Here is a 21,353-nt window from a genome sequence, read left to right on the forward strand (position 1 = left end):
AAGTATAGTTGATATTTGATTGACTCTCCTTGCTAATAGTTTAATTAGGCTCCCCTAAACACTATAACTCTTCTTCTTAATCAATGTTGAACAATATATCAACAACAAACCTTCTTCATTAATCAGCAAAACAGTACTGTCTTCAAGAGTTCAACAAAGAAACAAATAGAAAAGAGTTTTTACGACCGATCAACAAACATTAACAATATGAAAATGTTACACTCCTTCAAAGGATTCTTGATAGAATATAATTTAATAACATATCATGCTACTCTTCACCCTTTTGGTGATGACTTATTAAATTTAAATAACCATATGATCTAATCAAAGTATACTGCCTATTCTATGAAGCACCATTACATTTAGATATATATATATATATATATAGCAACGTCATATTGGCATCATTAAAATGTCATAAAAAAAGTGTATATGTTTCAAAGGTGAGTATATTATGGTAAAATCCCACATTTTTATGCATCCAATTGTTTACTTATTATTTCTCATATATAGCTATAATGGAATGCCTAGCCAATTTCTTAATAATGTCATGGTGCCATTTTCTTTGGTAGAAATACTCACATCTTTATTAATTTGATATAATGATTATTTTTTCTTTTGGTGGAGAACTAACTTTAATTTATTAACAACCCATTTCAGATAATACTTTAAATAAAAAGAAAATGGTTATAAATAACCAAATTTTAAAAATTATTTAAAAATATAATTAAATGTCACTGTTTTTCGACTATAGATTTATAAAAACGGATATCACATGCTATTATTTGTGTTACCTAATTTAGTAATAAAAATAATAAAATTTTACTATATTTGAAAGTAATATTAAAGATTATTACACTTTTTTTGAAATAAATATATTAGTTTTAAATTTTTGTATTACAAAATTATACAAATGCTTGTACCCAATCTGTTATTAATATTTTTTAACCTTATTATTTGCAAAGGTAAAAGATATTTTTTAAACCTAATTTTAGAAGTGCATTTCTAGGTAATTAAGCTATAGGGTTATAGATAAGTATCATATTGTTGATATTTGAAAAAATGTATTATATTAACCTTTGAAATTTGATTTTTCTTTTCAACCCATCTCGAAGATATTTGTTGTTAATAATTAATTGAACAATTTCATCATATTTAGTTGGATTTGACCCAACCTAGCTAGAAACATATTAAAAATACTCAAAGTTGGATGAGTTGAGCACATAATTAGGCCTATAGTAATTTATTATATAGCCTATTTTCAAAACAAAAAGTTCTAACATTTCACACCTATTTTATCTAGAAAACCCTAATCAACATTGTACTACTAAATAGTTTTAAAAAGGAATGCACACATGAAAACGCCATTCAATTTTATCATGATGCTAATTATTGTTTAGACAAGAATAATTAGTGAGTAGAAATATGCACATCATCAATTGAAGTATGAAAACTTGAAAATAAAAAGAGGGTTTGGTGCAAAAATCCTAGAGCTCTCACAAGTGGAAGACCCAACTTAGGAAATGATTTTTTTTTTTTAAAAAAAAAAAAGTTTCAACTCTCTCAATTTGAATTTTTGATCATTTCTCATAGTATAAAAACCCCATCTACCTCAAACATTTCCAACATCAAGAATTCAATCTCACAAAACTTAAATTAGGTTTTGGGTTTCTATATTTGTTGAAAAGCTTTCCATAATATCCAACCATGGCTTTCATATGTTCAAAACTTATCATTCTGTTCATTTGGGCATGCATCTCAACAATAAGCTCTGCCAATGGAGGTTGGTTTTGGGGACCAAATTGCACTGTGCCTTCCAAACCTAGGCATAGTCGATCTCCGCCACCACCATCACGGCGGCTACCACCATCACCACCACCATCACGACACCCACGAACTCCACCATCACAACGGTTTCCACCCCCACCATCACGACGATTTCCCCCGTCACCACCACCATCAAGACATCCTCGAACACCACCATCACAACGGTTTCCACCACCACCGCCACGATCACGACGTCCTCGAACACCTCCACCATCGCCACCAATGCTATCATCGCCTCCACCACCATCACGAAGGCCTCGAACACCACCACCATCAAGACGTCCTCAAACACCTCCACCATCACCACCAATGTTATCATCGCCTCCACCACCATCACCAAGGCCTCGAACACCACCCTCGCCAATAGTGTCGTCACCACCACCACCACGATCACGACGACCACGTACACCACCACCCCAAAGAATACCACCACCACCGTGGTCATTGCCATCACCGTTGCCACCATCTCCATCACCATCATTACCACCCTCACCACTACCAACCCCACAAAGTCCAAGAAAGATCATAGTGGGTGGTTCCAATCAATGGCAGCTTGGCTTCGACTACACCGATTGGGCGCTCAAAAACGGTCCCTTTTATGTCAATGATATTCTTGGTAAGCCAATTTCTAAGCTCAATTCCATGGTTAATATGAGAAGTTTTCATTCCCAAACTAATTTTGAAAGTTTTTTTTCTTCTTTCTTTTGTAGTGTTCAAATATGATCCTCCAAACATGTCAACTCCACCTCATAGTGTTTATCTGCTAACAAACATGAGAAGCTTTGCCAATTGTGATTTAGGAAAGGCCAAAATGTTAGCAAATATAAAACAGGGAAGTGGAGATGGGTTTGAGTTTGTGCTTAAAGACCAAAATCCTTACTATTTTGCTTGTGGAGAAGGCAATGGCTTCCATTGCAAACTTGGATCCATGAAGTTCACCATCACACCAATACTTAAGGGTTGATTGTTTTACGAGTTTTCTTGATAAAACAATATTATTTAACTAGGTGCATCTTAAAATATATCTATCATTGTGCATTTTATTCTAATCATAAATGCAAAATAATTATTCAAAAATATAGTTTTTAAAAAGTAAGAGAAGTTTGCCACGTGACAAACTATGATTGGACAATTGAGTGAGATACACAAAGATAAATATAAATTAAGATACACATTCTAAATATTTTTCTTCTTGAAATACATCATCTTCTCGAACCCTCACAACAATATAAGTTATATATGTAGTTACTACGGTTAAATAAGATATCCCAATGCATGGGAGAAAATGATGACCCATATCTTGTACTTTTGTTCTATGTAATTTTGTTTTTTTGTTTTTTTTTTTTTTTTGTTCTAACTTTTTGAAGTATAGAGAAGATAAAACATATATATGTTGTTTTAGTGGAGGGTATATGTCTTAATTAATTAAAGCAAGGATCAAGTTGACCACTTTGATTACTTCTAATAAATTGATTTTGTGTTTTAATATTAATCCATCTCTTTTAGTATATTAAGCTATATATGTTATATATAAAAAAAGAAGAAGATATTATATATATGAAGGTAGAGAAAGACACATGTAAATGTAATAAGAATTTATTTTATGTCCATGAAATATAATTTCAATAAATTGTATATGGATGCTAAGTTCAACATGACTTGGTTCATCGTTAAGCACATACCATTCTCAAACAAACATTATATTTGAACCACAAATCCTATCATTCTGTGTCTTTTTTCACAAACAATTAATGAAAAGTAATATTAAGGAAGAAGAGTTTGCCACGTACTAAAATATGATTGGATAATTATATTGAATAGTGTTATCGAGAAAATAACAATATTTCACCCTCCCAAGACTGAATCAAAATTAAAGGGTAGAGCCACTATTCTCACTACGACTTCTTTTTTATTTACCACTAATCAAGCCCAATTTTGAAAAAGCTTCAAAAAGTTGTTTTTGAAATTTAGAATTTGGGTAGCAACCTATCATCTTGCTTACATGAATAACAACTAACTAAATTCATTAGAGTAGGACAAGATAATGCACAACAAGTCTCTTATATCTCCCAACCCCTCCATATACATTTATAACCCAACTCAACTATAAAAAAACACAACAATTCAACATAACTATTCAAACTTAGAAACTATATAGCCAATATCTACAAAGTGTAGTCAATATCTTCTGAACCCAAGCAAGTAAGAAGTAAGATTAACAAAAGCTAAGCCAAAAGACACCAAAAAAAAAAAAAGATGATATTTTAAATATATATCTCCTCCTTATAATTCAATATGCTATTGAATATAATTTCCCTTAACGACGACTATCATCCTCTTGTTTTTAGAAGAGTTCCTCTTGCTTTTGCAGGCTTTTTTATACCATTTGAGATATTGGATTAAAATAGAGATAACAATCCATATATACATCAAATCTATCATTCAAGGACTTAAACTCAAAATGAGAGGTTGGATTAGTTTTGCAAATGGATAAGTTCAAAGCGTTTCAATTTATATTCCACATGACACATCTACTAGCACAAAAGTTAAACTTAAATTTACGAGGGTATGTAATGTTTAATTTTGTTTGATTGTAATAAGATATGTTGGCTTTTGACGAGGCAATAATTTAGTCTGGGAATTCTCCAAACACATCCAAATATAACAGTACGTAAATTTTTGGTGATTATCTAAATTAGTATTTTTATGGAAAAACTATAATAATTGATTTAGCCCACGTTAAATGTGAGGATAATTTATATATATTAATAGAAGGTATTTGCGTGATTTAATTCATATTTACTTATTACTATCTCTAAATTTTGAATTATTAATAATAATAAAATATTTTATATGATTAATAACAGTAAGTAGTAATAAAAATAACGTTGTGGAAATAAGAGACTCTCGAGTTTTTTACCACTAATTTTAATTCTGTTTTTTTAGATATCCATATTTGTTTTGTTTGGGTTTAGATATTATTACTTTTATTTTTTTAGAATTAAAGTTAGATTTTGGATAGTTGAATTTATTAAGGTAAGAATTAAGTTATAGGGATATTTTGTTCTTTATTAAAATTAAAGATAAATATCAAATTAATTTTGAGGTTGTATTACTTTCAACTCTAAACTCATAAATTATAAAACACTAAACTTTGTTCTAAGTGAGTTAAAATTGATGCATTCGGGCATGGCCCAAATAAATATCAAGGGTGAAACCGAAGAAGATGATGGTGTAGGTGTAAGTGTAGGTGTAGGTGTAGGTGTAGGCAGGCCCAAGATGATGGTCGGCGGTGGGGGGATGTTGAAGCGACCAAAGCAGATCTGTTTTTTCTTCTTTTCAAACATCATCCGCCATTACAATCCACCAACCTCTGTTTCCCCTTTCCCCTAAAACTCAACCTCCATCTCCCCCCGTCATGGATCAATCCTTCTTACTCATGCTCTCAACCCTTCTCCATCTCCACAATTACCTTGATCCCACCATTTCCCTCCTACCCTCCACTCCCTCCTCCGCCTCTTCCCCTTCCTCCGCCTCCCTCAACTCTCCCACCTCCCTTCTCTCCTCCTCCTCCGCCGCCCCTCTTCTTTTTTTCACCATCGCTTCCGTCCTCTCCTTCATCGCTTCCTCTCGCCCCAACCCCACTTCCCCCACTTCCCCCACTCCCACTCCCACTCCCCCACCTCCCTCCTCCTCCGACTACTCCGTCTCCGCCTTCCGCGCCTTCTCCACCGACCACATTTGGTCCCTCGAAGCCCCTCTTCGCGATGCCCAATGGCGCTCCCTCTACGGTCTCTCCCACCCTGTCTTCACCACCATCGTCGACAAGCTCAAACCCCATATTGCCCTCTCCAATCTCTCTCTCCCTTCGGATTACGCCGTTGCTATGGTCCTCTCTCGCCTCTGCCATGGCTTCTCCGCTAAAACCCTAGCTTCCCGTTTCTCTCTCGAACCCTATCTCGTTTCCAAAATCACCAATATGGTCACCCGCCTTCTAGCTACCAAGCTTTATGCTGAGTTTATCAAGATACCCGTTAGTCGCCGCCGTTTGATTGAGACCACTCAGGCTTTTGAAGAGTTGACTTCTCTCCCCAATATGTGTGGCGCCATAGATGGCAGTCCGATCAAGCTTCGTCGACTCCCTGCTGATCAGAATTTTTCTACTAATTACAATTGTCGATTTGGGTATCCTTCTGTTTTACTTCAGGTTGTTGCTGACAACAAGAAGATTTTCTGGGATGTTTGTGTTAAAGCTCCTGGTGGCAGTGATGATGCCAGCCATTTTAGGGATAGTTTGATGTATCATAGGCTTACTTCTGGGGATGTTGTTTGGGATAATGTTATCAATGTCAGAGGTCACCATGTTCGGCCTTACATTGTTGGTGATTGGGGCTATCCTCTGTTGTCTTTTTTGCTCACTCCTTTCTCGCCGAACGGCATGGGCACGCCTGCACAGAACTTGTTTGATGGAATGCTGATGAAGGGTCGTTCTGTTGTAGTTGATGCAATTGGCTTGCTTAAGGCTAGGTGGAAGATTCTTCAGGATTTAAATGTGGGTTTAAGTCATGCACCACAAACCATTGTTGCTTGTTGTGTGTTGCATAATTTGTGTCAAATTGCTAAGGAGCCAGAACCTGAACCATTGAGGGACCCAGATGAGACTGGCCCTGCCCCTAACATTCTTGATAGTGAAAAATCTCTGTGTTATTATGGTGAAAGTGTGAGGCAGGCTTTGGCTGATGATTTGCATCATAGGCTTCCATCAAGATAGCTAGTTTTTTCTTGGAAGGGAAGATGAGTTTCCGCCCTCTTTCACTCATATGTAAGAATGTAGTCTTTCTTGTAGCTCTCTCTTTATTGCCTTGCTTTGTGGTTTTGTTTCTGTTTTGTTGACTCTTTATGCCTAACCACTGAAGTTGATGCATACCCACAAGCTGGCTGATGAGTATATCAACAATCAACTGATTGAATTGCATACTTTGAAAATATCTTCTAGAAAATCAAAATGTTGATTGTGTCATTTCTGAGAAAGCTGTTATGATCTGAACTCAACATGGAGATGAAATTCTAGTTCGAACTACTATTGTAGATTAGATATATTGATCCAAAAAGAAATATGGTTGTCTGAGAAGATCTATATGAAATGATAAGGAACTGCAGGATTGGAGTAAGCTGCCATTGACAGATGAATTGAGATATATTAGCCGGGGACACAGGGATACCTTTGTTCAGTAATCCTGTTTGCTTTTATGATCTCCTTAACATGGTAAGGTGGTATCGATCTGAGTTCAATGATCGTTGTATGAACTGTTGATTATGGCCTAGTGTTTGTAGAAGGGTTAGAGATCAAATGTACTCATATTTTAATTGAAGCATTTGAGGAAGATTGATCAATTAGAATTTTCAAGTTAGTTTTTGGGGATAATACATCTTGGCTACCTTGCAACTTTCATTCCTTGAAGTATACAGATTTGTTGTTTCTTTTTAAGTACTAAATTGAATGAGGTGAGCTAAATGGGGTTGAAGGGCTTTATTGGTGTCCTAGATGTTTTGTTTGTGTTAAACGGTCTTCTAGATGAAGTTTTGAAACAGATCAGAAGTAATGGATAGTATAAATTGGAATAATAAACGTGAGGTTTTATTAATAGGAAGAGAATTTGATACTTCATTTTCTTTTCTTTGAGTTGGTGAATGTTTAGATGATTCTGGTTTTGTCTTTCCTTCTGTAAAATAGCGTAAACAATATACCAAGTAAAGAAAAGTGAGACTAACAAGAGTTTAACACAACTAGAAGGATTGAGAGCTTAACATAAATGATAACAAGAGCAACAAGAGCTTAACACAATTTGTCAAAGTTATTTTTTCTTTTATCATGATAGATTGAATAATAATAATGATGATTTTTTTATCACTGATAATAATGGTTTTCAGGGAAGGAAGTACAATATTTGAAAATGTAAGTGCATAATTAATTTTTTTTAAAATGTAAACAATAACCTAGTAGAGAATAAAATTAAGATTCATATAAATAAGATTATAGTTGAACAATTTACAAAATTATATGGATCAAAACAAAATAACATGTTTAACAAGGAGTGAGTATGATAGCTCGAAAAATCGAGCCACATGATCAAATCAAAACCGAGTGATTGATCAATGGTTGGTTTTTTACTCTTTCATGGTTATGGTTAATTTGAACAATCGCTAAGTCTACCATAGTCAATTTGATTGAAAAACCGACTTCGACCAATCGATGTTCTTGTATGTTTAACTTTATTATTGTTATTAGGGATTTTTACCTCAAAAATCATCATTATTCCCTGTACTTCATAAATATCTTTAAATTTGAAATTTTTTTCAAAGTTGTCTTTTAGTGTTAATTTTGTACAATTCTAGCATTTTTTTTTTTATTGTATCCAATTTTAATATATATTTTTCTATTTACAAAACTTCTTAACGATGGAAAGAGAATTTATTTATTGTGAAGAGAGAAAGGGCATTTAATTTAGTATTTACAAATTTTCAATTATAGAAAGAATGCATTTAATATAATTTTTTAAAATTTTTATTTGGAGAGAGAAAATGACATTTAACGTTAATATTTTATATTATTGATATATTCAAAATTGCTTATTTGAAAATGTTCTAACCAATATATGAAATATACTAATAAATATATTTGATACGTACTAAAATAGGACTAGTTTCACAACATGTTCTTGGTTTTTCTAGAGGATTCATGACTATTTTGAAATAAACCTTTGTACATTGTATTACATATTTGCAAACTTTCTAATTAACCAAAATACGAAATATACTATTTACAACATAGACAAATAATTTGAAAGTTTTGATATTAAAATATCCATATGACAAATATATATGATTATGAACTGGATGTTAGGCAAAAAGATGAGAGAGAGTTTTGAGAGAATTGGAGATGAAAGAAACAGATAAAAGGAGAAAATGGGAGGAAGATGAAAGAAAAGTTTGTTTGTTTTTTGAAACTCCTTAATGGAGAAGAGAGAATGAGGAATGATTTTTTAGAGAGAAAATAGGTAATGACATTGGTATAAAACCGAAGTGAAGAAGACCATTTTTGTAGAATTTTCAAGACATGAATGAAATGAGACCTCATTTTAAGGCCTTTTATGTAAAAGTTAGGAGCTAAATAACAATGTTGAATTGAATTCAGACAAAACCTTATTAGCCATTTTGAATGGAATATAATTGTTGAACTTCAAAAATGGTTGCAGTGGGAATTATGAAACAACCATACTTAGCGAGTAAATATTTATAATATAAACCGAATTCTCAAATTCCGTTGTAGTCTAGTTGGTTAGGATACTCGGCTCTCACCCGAGAGACCCGGGTTCAAGTCCCGGCAACGGAAATTTTTCTCTTTTCAAATACTCTTTTTCCAATTTTAATGTAAAATGTGTACAAGCTATCATGATTTTTAATTCTTTTTTAACGCAAAATATGTACTAGTTTTATTGTGTGTGAATTTAGTCTACCTAGGAGGAGCCATGAGAGAGCTTTGACCAATTTATAGAAAGCTTGCTGGAATTGTGAGGCAAATTTATTAGAGCTTAGAGAAACCTAAAAAAAGCCTACGAAATCTCGATAGGACTTATAAAGTAACTCTAAAAGAAGCTTATAAAGACCTAAACCAGAGCTCAAGAGAACCTATGGAAGAGCCTAAAAGAGCGGAAAGAATTTTTGGTGGGACCAATTACGTGCGGTTAGTGAAGTTCATAAGAGAATGACTCACAAGGAAGAGTCCAACCCCTTAGAGGATCTCATAGAAAGAGGATCTATATTGGAGAGTCTAGTCTCATAAGAAAAACTCACAAAAATAGGAGGAATCATAAGAGAAATCCTAGCATTCTAAGAGTAACTCACAAAAAGATAAGTACCCACGAGAGAAAGCTTGCATAGAAGATCCTGGCCTCCTAAGAAGAACTCACAGATAAAGGACCCACAAGAGTAAAGGAATGGAATTCCTATAGCAGAAGCGTATGAACATTGTGCAAAAGGAATTCAATTTGAAAAAAAAAAGAATTTGAATAAAAATAAAAGAAAAGCCTAAACATGCTTTTAAGGAGGAAAAGAAAAAAGAAACTAACTTTTGTAGAATCTCCCAAGATCTCTTGAACCTTCCAAGATCACCACGAAGGCTTTCTTGTTATTCTCAAGGTGAAAATGAATAAAGAGTTATGGGCTTCTGTGATTTGTTTTTACGAAAGAGAAATTTTTTTAGAGAGATTTCTTTTTCTTTTTGGAACAGAGAGATCGTCAAATGCAGAGAGCGGAGAGGTTAAAACATTCTATATAATCTTAACCATTTTGTAGGTCCATAAGATCCCTTAATTAAAATAATATAAAATTAATATAAATTTAAACCATATTATATCTCATATAATGTAAACTTTATATTATATCATATATAATATAACAAATGCTTTAGATCTCTCATATGACTTATAGTTCTAATATGAATTGAAACCATGTCAATTTTGACCTATACTTTATTTATGAATCTTATTCATATTATTATTATTATTTGAATCATATACAAATATTAACTTCTCTCATAAAAACTTTATATTATAATGTATCTACATTAATTGTATTATATACAATGTATTCCCTTTAATCAATTTGAACAATTCAAATTAAATCAAAATAAATTTGATTCTCATTTATTCTTATTGAGCTAATAAAGGGATCTTATGGACCTACAAATTGAAGCTCAAATGATATGAGTTTAATTAATTAAACTTTTTAATTAAATTAATATTCATTAATTAACTATTAGTCATTTCACTATCGATCATTCCACTAAAGACTAACAGTTGCATTCTTCTTATTGTAGATATATTTTTGTGTTCATTAGATATAACTAATCAACAGTGCAATGACTCTTCACAAATTGCTCGTAAGTACTACTAGACCAAAAATTATCGTTTTGCCCTTGTAGTTACATCTAACTCCTTAAGTACCATTGGTTCCTCTAATGAACAATAAGTTATAGTTCCACTATAACTTAATTTCTCTCAGGCCAAGAGAATGTGTGGTGTCACATTGTTAGAATCAACCCTTAAAAGAGCAATTTTTCTACTTACTATATCTATAGAGGAGTGAATTCCTTCTTGTATAGTTGTATTCCTAGCTCCCCAATAAGATGAATCCCTAAAATAGTAGGCATATTGAATCGGTGACATATCCCACTCTCAACCATGCAAATTAAAGGACCGCCTTTATAGGCAAAAGTTCGCAACTCACCTAGGATTTAGGTCAAGTCACCTATGGTCATCCTGGTAAAATGTGGTCTCAACTAGTAGCAATGTTAATAAGAGAAACTATTCATTTCATGATCCGGTGTTATTTAAACTCTTTGTATAGAATACCTCCGCTCTAATTAAAGGGATGGAAGCCCTAGCAGCGAAATATTTAATCAGAACCATAAACTTAATTCAATTGGGATTTTAAAAATAAAAAATACATTAGCAAAAATAATTAAGAAAACTAATTTCTAGATTCTAATTAAGGTTAACTATGCTTTTGAAATTAAAATTAGACATTGCAGAGAAAAACAACTTACTCTCGTTGATGACTCTAGATCTGCTAATCACCAATTTTGAGCACCACCACTTCTCTCGCTCTGAGAATGAGATTTTGGTTTGTGGGAACCAAAATTGGAAAGGAAATTTTACGGAGAGTTTTCTTCTGAGAGAGGCAGAGTATGCAAAGTCACAGATATCACAAAAAGAAGGAAGTTGGAGAGAATCTAGGAACATGAAAAAACCACCCACATTCCCTATTAATTTAATAAATTAAAACAATAATATTATTCAATTAATTAATTATTAATTAAATCATATTTAATTAATATTTCATTTATGTTACCACCCAACTTCTTAATCTAAGCTAAGGTTATTACTTTAAGGTTTAACTCAAAACAAATCATTTAGACTCGAAAGATTTTATAAAACAAAATCTATTTAAAAAATAACATCAAGAAAAAGTTTAATTCGGGTCTTATTTCAAACAAAATAAAAGTACTGTTGAATAAGAAATTTTGGAACCAATCACAAATTGGCACATCATTTACTAAAATAATTGTATTCGGAATTAACTAAAAATTGTCATGTGTCCCAAATTAAATTTAAAAACAAATTGAACAATTCTAATGATTTCACATGTCTTTATTATGGCAATTGGATCAAATTAATTATTTTGGTTCAATTAAATATTATTTAGTTGCGCTAAAATTCAATTGAGCCCAAAAAATAAGCTTAATTTAGCCAAAAATAAAATATGACCCAAATCTATGTGATTGAGCCCATGGGTATAGTCCATGGACCAGACCAAGCTCAAGTTCATAAAAGCCCACTAGGGAACTCTATAAATAGAGGAATTCTCTTCATTTGTGAGGAAGAGAATTTGGAACTTCAGAAGCTCTAAAGGCAAATTTTTGACTTCAAAAGGTCTAGAGAGAATTCTCCCAAAAGACAGAAGACTCCTCAACTCCTAAAGTCAAACACCCTTGAAGATTGAAGCTCCTTTGAAGATACAAGCTTTCTTCCAAGTCTCCAATTTCAAGAACACCCTCGAAAATCGAAGTTCCTTTGAAGATACAAGCTTTCTTCCAAGACTCCAACTTCAAAAACACCACGTGCTTCGCTTTCTCAATCAAGCGTAAACATTCAGCTGAGAGAGAATCAGAGGATCAAATTCTAGAGATTGAACAACATCGCATCAAATCAACGTAAATACAATATCGACACAAGTTCAACTCCACGAATCAAATTTCTCTCGAAATCTCGTGTGAATAAGTACAAAAGTATTTGGGTTTTGAGATACAACAAAACATACGGTCATTCTAAACATTAAACTCATTTCATATCAAAACTTAAAAACAGTAAAAAACATTACGCGGAAGATTTTTAAAGATTTCCATATGTCGTTCATGAGTCTTCCTTGTCCCTTGTCGGTCTACCTCTCGTATTACCTTTGCCTGAAAAAGTAAACATGAAAAAAGTGAGTATAAAAAATATACCCAATAAGAGATCTACTACTGATCCCGATAGGGGTAAAATTGTTAAGTTTCTATTATGAGGTACCCTGTATCATAACAGTCTTATGATCTCGTAAGATACACGTCAATCAGTCTAGTGATCCTGAAGGATGCACATATCAGTCTAATGATCTCATAGGATACCATGACTGCAAGGTACACTACCTACCCCATAGCTAAAGCTAACAGTTTTCCTTCAATCCAATCTAAATAGTTACATCAAAGCACCATTAAAACTATCGACTCCTTTTCAACACATAGCCAGTCAAAATAAACACGCTAATGCATATTACAGTTCAATCAAAAGTACAATCCATCAATATATTTTAAACTACACATAATAGTCAAACCATATCAGTTCAATCAACAGTGTAAACCATCAATACTTTCTAAACTACACATAATATGTTCCAACTTTAATATAAGGCCAAGTAGTAGAAATCCCTTACCTCGAGATTAACAACAATCCTTGGTCGTCTATCAAAATTGAAATAAAACAATCCTAAACATAAAAAAAAAATTAATTCAACAATTTCTACCCAAACTGAGGTTGAAACCAATTCAACCTTGGTTAGGGAAAATTTTACCAAATACATCTTCTAGTAAAATAATCCAATTTAAGAAAATAATTCAACTCAATCCAAAACTAATTTATCTTGTACCAATAACAACACTTGATGGGTAACGCCAAAATTCATCAACAAATGATTACAACAAGACTCAAGTGGCTTAAATGGCTTGAAGAAAAAGGAAGAATACTCACGGCTCAGCTAGAATAAGAGGGTTGGATCACTCTCAGTTGGAAGAGGAAGAATCGACTCAGGAGGCTTGGACGCGGCTCGGATGGGAGGTCGGTTGAGACGTTTGACTAACATGGCTTGTTTGCGCAAACTAACGTGGTCTGAGAAGGAACCAAAGCGACTGTCAACAACGGACGCTTGAGAACGAATGGGCTTTGTTGGAGGGGATTAGCAACCTCATGTGGTCGTGTGCGATGGAGGAAGGTTGAGAGAGATGTAGAAGCTCGACACAGACAGTGGGTTTTACGTATGACGACTTCATGACGGCAGTGTCTTGTTAACAGAATGGGAAGTGGCTACACAAACGAAAACTCGCAACAACTTCGTCTGAGTCGTTGATTGCAAGTGGCGGACGAGGTGATTAGAGATGGCGACTAGGGTTTCTTTTGCAAGAGGAGGGAGATGAATAATGGAGAAGATGATGAGATGGAGGTTGCACGTAGACCGAGACCATTTTAAAATGATAATAATACATTATTATTGTTATTATTATGCTTTTTCTTTTCCAATTCCTTTTCAAAATAAATACAATAAAATTCTCTCTCCTCATTAACTCTCAAATATCTTCATTAAATAAATATGTAGATGTGTATAGATATATACATATTTATTCATTCTCTTTCTTCATTTAACTCTTTCTATCACATCACCTCTTTTTCTTCCAAAATACAATTATTATTTACTTCTAAAAATAATTATATATATATATATAAATCAATTCTTAAAGTTCTCCAATTTAATTAACAAATAACATTTAACATAAATCAATTCTTTAACAACACCAAAATTCCAATAAATTAACGCCCAAAAATTTTAAAAGCTTAAGAAAATAAGACAAATAGTTTGATGATAAATACCTTAAATTTTGGAGAGTTAGGGTGTGTTTGGGCCTCGGGTATAGGGGAAAAAGAAAAAAGAAATTGGGCCAAAACCTTTGTTTGGCACAAGTGTTATGTTAAATGGGGATTAGGGTTATCCTAATCCCCATTTAACCTATCTTCTCCTATATATTACCCACCGTACGCCTCTCCTAGCTCTACCTCATTTTTCGATCGAAATCCTCTGTTTTCCTCTCATTTTCCGTTCCATTCTCCTCCCATTATCTTCCCATTTTTCTCTGATTATCTCCCTTTTACCGATCTCTTCTCCCTTTCTCTTCAAATTCATTTACATCCCCTTCGTCTCCTTTTCAAAGGAGATGTCCATGTTGTTCATTTTCCATTTTTTGCCCTACTCTTTCTGAAACGATTCTTATCCACTCTCTATTTTGTGTTCGTTGATCAGTTGCCACGAACGTGCGTGAGCTCCAAAACGTTTCTCATCTTCTCTCCATATTTTCATACCCTTCGTCTATCGAAGAACCCTTGCCACTCCCCACTCTTACCAGTCCTAGAACGAGTTTATTGTATTTTTTTATACCGAACAACCATTTTGTCATACATGCTACACTAAATCGGTGAAAAGAAGTCGAGTAGAGGCATGCCGGCGGTTCTCGATTTGCACTAAAGGTATGGTCAGCTTATGATGAGTATTGTGGTGGTGTGTCTGATTTTTTCTTTCAATTTTTTGTTCATATTTTGGGTCCAATATGCATTTATGTTCGCAATGATGAGTTTAATGTTATGATTCCGTTCAAAACAATTTTAATGCTTCCTCTGTGAACTTGTTTAATCATCCTCACTCTCTGTTCTTCAGATGTATTCCTTTGTTTTGCGTCCATATGTGATCAATTTTGTTTTGCCTCCGTATGTGATCAATTCTGTTGCAACTCTGTATTCTGAACATGTTTTGGATTTGTTTTACAAGCTCTTCCATTTCAATTGTTGCATTCAATTGCCTTTAGACTCTCTTTGTGTCTGAGAATTGTATCTATTCTTGTAGCCTATGTACAACAATGTCATGCCTACTGTGTACTTGTGTTGAAAAATATGACTGGCTACTTTTTTCAACTTTGACTGCATTTGTGAAATCTCTTTTTTTTTTTTGTGGGATTCTTGTTGGACTTAATTATTGTCGGCTGCCTTATTTATTATGATACTCCCTTTACTATATATTTGGGCCTTCCCTTTTCCATTCCATGTCGGACTATCTTTCCTTTTTGGTATACTTGCATTCCTCTTTGGCATGCTTATCAAATTTCTTTTGTCTACTTGCATTCCATTACGTTTGCCACTTTATCCATTGTTTTCTTTGGTCTACTTGCATTCCATTCTTTGGTCTTTGGTATGTTCATCATGTTTCAATGTAACATTTAAAACGACACTTGATATATGTCTCCTATGCTAAAAGTTATAGTTAATTCAGCCCTTTTGTTTTGCCTTCTTTGTCACTGTCTATAATTATTTACAATACACTGATTCTGTAAATTTGTTTGCTTGTTGTTTTGAATGACCCCTTGCTCTTTTGAATACTCCATTGCTCTTAGTTTGATCACACTTTGGTATGTTCTTGAAATTTTCCATACTTATTTGTTTTTTACAAAACAATTCTGCTTGTTGTACTCTGTTTTCTCTCTATGACTTTTTTTCCCCATGCACTGTCACAAGTAATGCTTGCTGTTTTCAATGCTCCATTTTTGTTCGTGTACTATGTTGTCACACTGACCACTGTTTTCTGAACATGTCTCCATGAAACACATGAGAATGATCTCTATTTTATGTCTCTCTTTGGTTGATTGTGTTTTACATATGATGTTATTGACACACCTCATTCTAAATTTTCCCTTCTAACCTAGATCGTGGTGTGAATCTACTCCTTAAATTCATTCCTTTCATATGTAGGATTAGTAAAACCTTTTTCAAGAAATTCAAAAAAAAAATCGGCAGAGTCTCCCCTGAAAAACGGATTAACTACACCTGAAAAAATAGAAGAAAGACACACTTCTATGCTTTTCAAAAACTCAATATCATCGAGTGTGTCTCACCACACACTCATCCAGACAATTCCAGAATCTCGTTCAGAATTTATATTCAACTACGAACTAGTTACAGAAGAATTACAATCTAATAAAAGACCTCTCAAACTCAAATTCTCATCGTGACTCTCGCTTCTTCTAATCACCCAATAATACAATACTACACATAAATATATACATACAACAAGAATGAGAAACTACAATCAATGATAGAAAAGCACAACTAATGCTTGGTCCTTGATCGTTACCTGGAGAGGAGAAAACATTGAAAACGTGAGTTGAAACTCAGTGAGTGGCAATTTTGTTTATTTTCTTAAAAACTTATAAAACATATATTTAACGGTTTAGTTATAAAATCAACACCGAAATGATAATTTAAACATTAGAATCATATATTACCATAAACCATAAGTAACGCCAACCAACTTGTATCCAAACCAACCATGGCAAGGCATCTAAATATACAGCCAAAGATAGCTCGCACATGACTAAAAAATCATGCGGCCAAAACTAGCTCACGCATATTTAGTATCCGCCACGATAACAACCTCCATCCAATCCGATCCAACCAATCCAACCCAACCATGATAGTATACTAAGCATACGGCCTAAGGATAGCTCACACGTGCTCCATATCCACAAAGAAACACGCAGCCAAACGAAGCTCACACATACTTAGCACCTACCACGGTAACAACATACCGCTCCTATGTGCACATAGAGCCACCCACCATGGATTAAGCTAGGCCCGAAGCCATATCACAATCCTCCATCCATGTCCTCACCTAGACTCAGGTTCTCAGATCTCCGGTCACGGCCTCTTTCAGCCCCAGAATCCCCTGACAACTGTGGGTGGCGCTACGGAAACACATTCACGTAGCCTTTAGGGTAATCACCAACATTTATAATATCACATATTACATGTTTAATAACCAAACATGGTCAAGAACACATTTCATAAAGCCATTTTAAATCCTTAGCGACTAAAACATGTTTTAGAATAACCTTTCATTCAAAATATCCATGTTAATAACAGAACAAGTATTCTTAAATCAGTTGTCGTATAAATTATAATTAATAGGTTCGAGTTCAAACATGCTTTCTGAATATAAGAGTTCATAGAAAATAGAAAGACGTATTTGAAAAAATTTCTAACACATGGTTCATAAAGTAATTATATTCGAAGTTCTCACCATCGGGTCATATTATAGAACATATATAGATTTATAAGGAAATACTTGAAAATAAGCCACTCACTATCAATTACTCGATCCCCCGGAATTTTATACTTTCCCCACTTCAATTTAGCCGGAAACAAGGATTAAGGTTTATCAATTAACTTCACAAAGCAAAACGACACAACAATCTTCAATGTACTTCATAAAGCCAACTCAAACTATTTTATATTCCAAAGACTCCAATTTCTCTCTTCCAAGACTTAAATCGAATTATCCCTTCATGCTTTAATATATTCTAAATATTCCAACTTTGGACTCTTAGCATCACATTAATCTCTTAACGACACAAGCACCCAAACATGAGAGAACCCACTAAAATTTATCTAAAACCATATCAAAATCACCTCGACAACACATTTCTAAAAATTTTCCAAATTCGTAACATAATATTCAAATGATCATAACTCTTTCAATACTTAACCAAAATGAGTGTTCTTTATGTTAAAATCTTCATTTTAATGTCCTCTATAATTTACAAGAAGGAAGAAAAATACGATTCTCAATGGATTGCTACATAATTGACCCAAAACAGAGAGTGTTCAAAAATGGAGTCTTCTGCGATCCCCTAACTTGTTTATGAAATTAGGCTTACTTCAAAACATATTTAGCTCACAATTCCTTCATAAAAGTTGTAGTCAATTGAATAAGCTTTCCAACCATACCAAATAGAGATCTTAAATCCATTTCTACACTTCTAACTACTCAACACAACAGCATCTTCGTAGATTCATGCACGAAACCTGAAATCTGCCTTCTCTTTCGATTTTCGACCTTTAACCTTCAACTCTAGGAAAAATCCAATGAAATTATTCCATACACTCTTATTTCCAATAATCATACCTTAGAGGTTTAAATCCATTAACAATCTCAACAAAAATCTAATGGGTCAATAACTTAGAAACCTACCCCACTCACCTAAAATAATCTCAACCGTGACCAAGGCTTCCAAGTTCTAAATTTAACTTTTCCCTAAATGCTTTAGTCTAGGCTAAACATTCCACTCTTGAACCTTAAACTTCACATTGGACTCTTAATAAGATAAGGATCCAAACTTAGTGTATACTTAATGGGTCTTGTATATTAACTTGCTCTTAGTTGCAATATCAATAATGTGAGGGATTTAGATCATTTAATAACAAACTCAACGTCAAAGTAGCAAGTCAATATCTTAAGAAATTTCCCACACTTGTCCTAAACAATCTTAAGTGCGGTGAACAATGCTTCATAGTTCTCTAAAGTCCCCACTTTTCCATTCAAAAATTATGGGTAAAATCAAGTCCGCACTAATACGAAGTGGTATTTAAGAACTATGAGAGAACATGCTAATTTATCTACAACCTTATCAAATACTTGTCAAAATCGCCTTGATAACATGTTAACACCTTTCTAAATTCGAATCTAGGATCTAAAACTATTGTGTGTTCATATACGCAACACCCAAACAAATCTCTAAAGTTAGAAGAATGTTCATTCTTGACCTCAAATGTTTAACTTTGGGACTCGAGTCTTATAAGTAATCTAATATAAATGCTTAGATTCAATGGGTATGCAAGAACTCAAAGAAAACTCACTTAAATTACTCCAAAACTTGTCAAGAACCAATTAAAATACTCTTAACTTTCATGGGAAACATCCTAACCACCTACTAAGCTCAAAATCAAGTATCCGACATCATGGTTTAATCAATATCGTTACTAAAATTTGATGGGTACTCAAGACCCGCTCTATAAAGTATAGAATCTTACCCAAGTTGTACTAGAACACCCAAATTTGAGCTTACGAACTGCTGGACAGTGGTTTGAACTCCTTTAAAATCCAAATTTAGCATTAAAATGTAATGGGTATCGTGAAAACCAAGTCGAAACTTAATGGGTAACTGAAATTTATCAAGAAATCCATTTAAAATAAAGAAGATTTACCCAAAAACTTAGATCCAACGATACGGAGTTGAAAAGAACGAAATTACCAATGATTCAACTTGCCGAATGACAACGAACGATGGATAGGTACTGCACAGCTCAGCTACAAAGAAACACAACAAGGACACTCGAATAGATTGTGTTGATTCGAACTAACCACTTCAAAACGCCGTGGTTCAAGGCGCGCGACGTGGGTGGTCGTCTTCCGGCGGTTAGAGCGGCGCAATGATAGTGGCGTTGTGTCGGCGTGGAGAAGCAAATGAAGGATGGGGCAGCGGAAGAGATTTCAAAAAGGAAGGGGGAAGCCGTCGGTCTCTCTTTCTAGAAGGATGAAGAAGACGAAGAAGAAGGAGGAGGAGGAGAAGAAGAAGAAAAAAAAAATCTCCTCTTTTCTTTTTCTCTCCCTCTTTCTTTTTTTTTATATAAAAGCTTAATAATAATAAGGGAATGACAAAAATGTCCATCTCTTCAAACTTAAACTTCCTTTTTACCCTCCTTCGTTCTTTTCAACACCTATACAAAACAATTAAGTTTTGAAATTCCATAAATGTAGTTCTAAAATTTCCTTATCACACGAATAAATCTTAAGGAGATATTAAATAAATAGATAAAGTAGAAGAGAACGAAATGGGGCTTACAGTTATCGAGTTCACCACAAAAATTCTACCGCAAATGCGTTCTTCTTGAACGTATTTGCGGGAATTTCTTAACTCTGAGGCTACTTCCTTTCACATACATTATGTACTGACACTTTGATTTTTTGTACGGTTCCATGGATTTGTAAAGTTTCATTTGTGGTTTAGGTATGTTTCATTTGTATTTTTTCGTTACTATTTTACAATACGTTATCTTTACTGGCACGCATATGTAATGACAAGCTCATTTTTGTCTATATCTTCAGGTTGTCGTACTTAAAGCATTCATAAATGAGGTACTACGGCTATAAATCTCATTCATTTATGAAGTCGATCTATATATGGTCTACTCAATTGTTTTTGTAATTAATTCTTTTCTTTCGTTATTATTCATTTATGTTGTATGAAATGGTTCGAATTCTAGCTTGTAAATCATATTTTTTTTACTAAGTCGTTTTAATGATACTTTTCTTTATTCATTCCTTTCCATACTACATTTGCCACTCCCTGTATGTATCAATGTCATATTCATTACTTAGATAATGTTTTGAAACTAAATAGTGTGACATGTACCTATTAGGACTAAAAGCGTAATAAGTTAACAAATTTTATCCTATATCAAACTTAATTAACATTGTTATTTAAGAAAAATGATTGTATATAGATAGGGATAATAATAAGACATGAGCTATACATAATGTTGAAACCCTAATTAAAGAGATGTTTTGTTTCTATAAGAAGAAAATCAATAATAATAATTAATGTACCTAACTTAATAATAATTTTCCTTCTGTAAACCCAAACCCTTTGCTCTCTTCACTCTTCTGGGGTTTTTTGAAATTGGAAACTTGCTAAATTCTGCTTTAATTACCCTATTACTAATCATCTATTCAACTTTGTTAATTAGTGCATAATTGTATGAGAATCTTGAGATGGA

At 33.6% G+C, this 21,353-nt stretch overlaps 2 protein-coding genes, 1 long non-coding RNA gene and 1 other non-coding gene across 5 annotated transcripts; 3 read left to right on the plus strand and 1 right to left on the minus strand.

The window, feature by feature from the left end:
* Positions 1–1,624: 1,624 nt before the first annotated feature.
* On the plus strand, positions 1,625–3,123 carry LOC103498405 (extensin-3). The gene is made up of 2 exons (XM_008460993.2): positions 1,625–2,443; positions 2,538–3,123. The coding sequence occupies exons 1-2, from the start codon at positions 1,708–1,710 to the stop codon at positions 2,789–2,791; spliced, it is 990 nt and encodes a 329-aa protein (XP_008459215.2). The 5' UTR covers positions 1,625–1,707; the 3' UTR covers positions 2,792–3,123.
* A 1,901-nt stretch (positions 3,124–5,024) lies between these two features.
* LOC103498404 (protein ANTAGONIST OF LIKE HETEROCHROMATIN PROTEIN 1) lies at positions 5,025–7,279 on the plus strand. The gene has a single exon (XM_017046902.2). The coding sequence runs from the start codon at positions 5,246–5,248 to the stop codon at positions 6,596–6,598; it is 1,353 nt and encodes a 450-aa protein (XP_016902391.1). The 5' UTR covers positions 5,025–5,245; the 3' UTR covers positions 6,599–7,279.
* A 1,868-nt stretch (positions 7,280–9,147) lies between these two features.
* TRNAE-CUC (transfer RNA glutamic acid (anticodon CUC)) lies at positions 9,148–9,220 on the plus strand. The gene has a single exon. It is a non-coding gene; the product is annotated as a tRNA-Glu (tRNA).
* A 7,394-nt stretch (positions 9,221–16,614) lies between these two features.
* LOC107991661 (uncharacterized) lies at positions 16,615–20,158 on the minus strand. 2 transcript variants are annotated; one of them, XR_007815531.1, is made up of 3 exons: positions 19,829–20,158; positions 19,608–19,738; positions 16,615–16,872 (listed from the first exon to the last, which is right to left on the minus strand). It is a non-coding gene; the product is annotated as an uncharacterized LOC107991661 (long non-coding RNA). The 2 variants fall into 2 exon arrangements; XR_007815530.1 differs by having other exon boundaries at positions 17,024–19,738.
* Between the last annotated feature and the right edge of the window lie 1,195 nt (positions 20,159–21,353).

This window comes from Cucumis melo, chromosome 11 (genome assembly GCF_025177605.1).
Source record: "Cucumis melo cultivar AY chromosome 11, USDA_Cmelo_AY_1.0, whole genome shotgun sequence".
NCBI classification, from domain to species: Eukaryota; Viridiplantae; Streptophyta; class Magnoliopsida; order Cucurbitales; family Cucurbitaceae; genus Cucumis; species Cucumis melo.